Source organism: Cariama cristata, unplaced genomic scaffold, assembly GCF_000690535.1.
Source record: "Cariama cristata isolate BGI_N322 unplaced genomic scaffold, ASM69053v1 scaffold37904, whole genome shotgun sequence".
Taxonomy (NCBI): Eukaryota; Metazoa; Chordata; class Aves; order Cariamiformes; family Cariamidae; genus Cariama; species Cariama cristata.
This window is the reverse complement of record NW_009614215.1, coordinates 737-6,143: the sequence shown is the minus strand read 5'-3', so window position 1 is coordinate 6,143 and position 5,407 is coordinate 737. Positions and strand designations below refer to the sequence as shown.

The 5,407-nt window shown below is 38.3% G+C and overlaps 1 protein-coding gene across 1 annotated transcript in view; it reads right to left on the bottom strand.

Moving 5' to 3' along the window:
- The window catches only part of FBXO47 (F-box protein 47), a 9,563-nt gene extending 6,690 nt beyond the window's left edge, over positions 1–2,873 (bottom strand). The window contains exons 1-2 of the mRNA XM_009699318.1: positions 2,693–2,873; positions 2,097–2,267 (exon numbers count right to left, since the gene is read on the bottom strand). Coding sequence (XP_009697620.1) covers positions 2,097–2,267; positions 2,693–2,873 — 352 coding nt within the window. The remainder of the gene's footprint in view (positions 1–2,096; positions 2,268–2,692) is intronic.
- Between the last annotated feature and the right edge of the window lie 2,534 nt (positions 2,874–5,407).

Below are 5,407 nucleotides of genomic sequence, written 5' to 3'. Positions count from 1 at the left end.
GGGGGGGGGGGGTGGGGGTAGGAAGGAAACTTTTTTCTGAATTGTCAGTCTGCCCAAAAATACGTAACTTCTCCAATGTCGAAAAGTACTTTATGCATTTACTGTGGCTCTAAATTGACTCTTGCCTTATTTAGAACTGTGTTAGCATTCCTACATGACAGACATAATTTATTCATCAGCCTAGGACATGGTCCAAAGCTCAGTCAAGTCAATTTTCTATGGACTAGATTAGACTTTGGAGAGAACTCCCTGAAGAACAGTTTAAACTGTTAAGACAGCATAGCTGCAAATCGGAATACAGCCATCAGTGTGGGGAAAAATGGAGTAAAACGGGTTAAGCAAAAGGTACTGCTCCTGGTTTTGTGCAGCAAAACCCCACCCGTGCAGAAGGACAGTGCCACAATCAGTTATAACTCAAGTCCATTTTAAACAATGACTGAAATTCCGACCCCATGACAAGTACTGGAAGATTTTACCATGGGCTTGAGTGGAGCCAGACCCCTCCGAGTTTGAGATTTATGCCATATAGACCCTGTTCAGGCTCTCTGAACAGGAATGAATTTTTCCCATTGAGTCCAGTCTTTCCTGCTGTAAAGTAAATACTGATTTTGCAATTGACTTCTTAACAAAAATGTTCTGTTGAGCCTTCCACTGCTGACACAGATATTGCCAATGATCTTTATATTTTGAATATGTCATGTTTTTACTGCTAGGCCTACTATAGCAATGGGTTCACACCTACATTTAAATAACAAGTTGCCATTTTGTATGTGGTTACTACAAAGGCCAAACTAATTTTGATTATTTTTTTTTTTCTTAAGAATTGTAGGGTTTCAGGCTTCACTTTAAAAATAAAACTCTAAGATTATTTTAAGATACCTCACAACCTATGTGGATTGCTTACAATAGGAGGTCTTTGGTCTAAATTTCTTTAACAGTGTTCCTTTACCTTCTGTATGCCTTTATTGAATGTCTTAAGTTCAAACTTAGAATTCTGCATCTAACCATGGCATCATTTTTTTTTTTTCTGTCAAATAAACAATGTGGGGGTTTTTTTATCAGATAGGTGACAGTAAATAGATATGGATCAAATTATGTTTTATTTTAATTTGCTTATCTGATAGAACACTTTAGAATGAATTAGAATCAGTGTGTTTTAAAAATTAGCAGAAAAGTTAAAAAGCAAACAAATTTGAATTTGAGGCTGTACAGCACACCTCATGACCACTGAACCCATGTTCTTTTGATCTAGATTTCTATTATGCTATGCCAAAAGAGGTCTGAGCAGCTGAAAGGAAGATCAGGTGAATGCTCTCACCCAGAAAGGGTTTGGTTAGCAGACAGTACACCATGATGGCAGAAGTGCAGACGTTTTCACATTGCCCTTAAGCTAAGAGCGAGAGGAAAATGTGTTCTTCATGCCCATTCCAGCCTTTGAACTCTATACAAAGCTGCCAAGGAGAACGCTAGCCACTGACAACTGTGATAACATTTTTGTGACGAGCATACTTCTTTTCTAAGGAGTGGAATACGATCTGCGATACGGCTCAAGTAGACCATCAAGCAGTTTTTCTGATGGCAACTGTTGTTGGTCGCTTCAGAGTTAGGCTGGTTGAAGTACTGCGGCTACATTTCCCAGACTGAGGAATGCGAGCTACTCCAAAGTGATACATGAAGGCAGTCTGAACAGCCAAATTCCTTCAGCTAGTGTGGGGCCTTTCTGCCGCAGTTTCCAGTGGCGGTGTCCAAACAAACTAAATTTAGAAACACCTACTACTGAGAACTGATCCTCTGCCCAACCCCTGCTTGCCATTGACTAGGAAAAAAACAAACACAGAGGAGGCAGAACATACATTATTTTTTCCATAACTAAGAAGTTTTGGAATCATTTCAGGTAATTCCTCCCACCTCCCCCTGCCAGTTAATGGTATTTGAATGGGCTATTTGGCATGGGGAGGCGCTTCCTTTCAGAGGGAGCTGCACAAGTGATTTGGGCCACATCCTCAGTGTTTTACCGATCAATGCATATAACAGAAGAAACCTTTCAACTGAGTTTAGCTCTCCTCTAATTGATATCATCTGCATTAAAGGATCACCTAGAGATTTGTAGTGCTCTAGAATGTAGGATCCTTCTCTCTTGCCAGGTAGCTCAAGGTTATGAAAGTCCTGCAATAAAAGCCTTCGGTTCCCTGATGCGGTTGAGATGTAATTAACAAGGCGGTTGCTGATGGTTTTCGACACCATGCTGAGCATGCTGATATCCTTCACTGAAAAAGCACAACCCAGTATACTTGTAAATCTTTACTGCAAGAAAAATGCTGATCACTAGTCAATAACTTTATCTTACTTCAAAAATTTGCCAAGAAATAAGATTTACAAATAAAACAAAATTTAATTACTGTTTATCTCCTTTGCCAACAAACTGTAGTAATTAGAAATGGATAGATCTAAGGAATACCCTTCACACATAATAGGCAAAGCCCACTTCAAATAGTTTGTAATTCTCATTTGAATTTTTGTCATTTGGTTCTTCATACATAAAAGCTGAAAATTCAGAGACTAAGTCATATAAAATGACTTCAACTAGCTGGAAGCGAAAACATTTTAAATAATAATGGCTTTTTCTAAATGGAAGATTTTTGTGGTAATTTCTCAGATATTGGAAGTAACACCTTTTTTATAAGATTCTCACCTGAAAGATAATTCAGTACAATTTGGAAGATCTCTAATGGAAGTGTTTGAAAATATCCAAGTGTTGACAGAGATTGGGAATCTGCTTCCGAGATGTTGCAGCGCTGTCTGTAGCGACGGTTACTGCGTCTGTATTTCTGGTTAGGAATCAAGGTGTAGCCGGTCCCTGCAGTGGATGTCATTGTTCTGTCAGTCCCATAAACTTGGAGAGAACCTGGAGAGAAAATAAGGAAGTCCTATTTTCAGAGGAGGAGAATACTATACCCAGAAGGAGGCTAAGAGGAAATCACTCCATTGTAGACACAGCAATGGAGTGTGAAAAACTTGTCATACGCGTAGGATAAATTTTTGCTTGAATTTAGTGCAATGACATGCAATTTACTAAATAATTTTCTACTTCTGTGTCTCAGAGAATGGAGTATTCAGCTGATCTTAGAGGAGGAAAAGATAAAAGCACTGAGGGACATCATATGAGTGGGACATCAGAAAGTTAGGAAGATAGTTCTAAATGGAAACTCTTGAGGAAGTATATGTGATGGTACAAGCTACAGTAATTAACATTCTCCTACCTCCCTACACTAATTATTCAACGGAATACGAAAAAGTTATAGGGATGTTATTGAAATGATTGCCAAGTTACTTGATTCCTGTAGAGTGATAACTACTTATACGCATGCTTGCATATGACAAAAAAAGAAGAATAAAAGGAACAAAGTGATGGTTCAAACCATTTTTCCCTGCAGCATTTAAGATGATACATGGCTTAATTTCATATAATGACTATATGTGTAATATACAAATAAATGATACGCTATTGCAATCTAAAAAAACCCCAGTGACCCAGGCTTTCCCAAAATCATGAGGGTCTGAAAAGTAATGGGCTTTAAAAGGTCAATAAATATTTTCTTTTGATATGCCTTCTGGTTTTATGAGTCTCTAGAATAGGTACGCTTCACATTGTCAGGCAACAATGAGTTAGTGACTCACTACCTCTAAAAGTATTTTTTTAAACTGAGATTTTTCACACTATTTCTTGATTCCAGCAGCTGAGGCTTCAGGGGAATTGCCAACGAGAATGAGCGCTGCAGTGTAATTACAAGAGCTGGCAGCACTGGTTGTAACGTAACTGGAACCCGTCCAAGCTGCAGTGCAACATCCCAGTTACCATCAGTGGGAAACACATGCAGAGAATAGACCTCATTGTTTCAAAGATTAAAAATTTACAAAAATTACAGAAAACAAGTTCCAAACGTCCTTCATATTTATTACGAAGCACGCAAGCCAGACCTCTCTAATATGCCACTGAGCAAAATTACCACATCCACAATGGAAGCACTGTTTGTAGTGACAACTGAAAGAATATGGGGCATTTCATTAAAACTGTTACAAATGGGTTTGGCTGCCTTGTGCTGGTGTGCTGGATAGAGTTTGCATTGTGCGTTTAAGGAAGTTATACTTCACTGGAAGCATTTTTAGTTGAAGTATGGTATAATTCTAGCTAGCTAAAGAAGCTTATAGTTTAAACTTGCACAATGTTCATGAGCAAATGTAGCTGCTTCTAAAATTAGTGTTTCATTAGGCTTTTACACTGCTCAGGCAAGAGACAGAAAATTGAGGTAACGCCTTTAAGAACAGTCAAGAAACCACCTATAGATACACATACCATTATATGAAAAAATGTTCATCTTCTGAAAGCAAAGCCTAAAGTCAGTGGAAATTTTATACACACAACTGGATTCAAGACAACTTAAATTCCTTCTGCACAATATACAAAGCAGCTCCACCCCTGTTTAAAAACGGGGCACCACTAGACTTTGTCCAAGACAGGCTAAATCTGACACATATTCCTGGTTCATACTTTAGAAATAAACTTGCGATCCTATGATACTTTCTTTTCCTCCTCCACTCCCTTTAGTGTCTTTAGCAGGACTGTACTGTGAGGATTTATGGCATCTTGAGCGTTTGGGTTTTTTTTAATCTTACCTGGGGTCTGCAGTTGTGTTACATGGAAGAAAAAAAATACTTTGCCACAAGGGAGGTTTTCAGAAGTACTCAGCCAATTCCAGTCTGTTTCTGTTCAATCTGATTGAAGTTGAATTGCCTACCAGTATTTTAATTTAGAGCAGAGCTAGATAAAATTAATGTAAATAAAAATGAGTACAAGCAGTGAGTTTCAAAGCCAGAGCTTAGAGACTTTACTGAAAGCCCCCATTTGTTTCCTCTTTGACTTAACGTGTTTTTTATTTCTTAGGGAGTTCAGCCAAAGCGGGGCAATGGTCTGTGCATCTCCATCTGCTGCTGGGATACCACTTGTTTATAATCCAGACTGGAAAATTCAAAGGTAAATGTTAAATATTTAACAAGCTAAACTCATAATATTAGCCAAGAAGGGTCATCTTATTTGTTGCTGTAAGCTAATTTGTTTACAAGGCAGAAAGCATCAACCCGCTCTAGAGTGTCTCTTGTCCTTAAGCAGTCGCTAAACTCCTGCTAATGGATGCGCTTTTGTCCTGCTATTTCTCTGAGCCCTGTGTTAGCATTTGGCAAACATTTATTGCAAAAGGCTGTTTACTTTGGAGATTGGTTTGGAACATTTCCGTTTCCCTGCTTCGTCACAAAGAGCATAAAACTAATTGCTTCAAACATTAACTCAACAGGGTTTTTTTTTCTCTTTTTTTTTTTTTTCCAATTTTCTCTTTTTCCTTGTCAGTGCAAA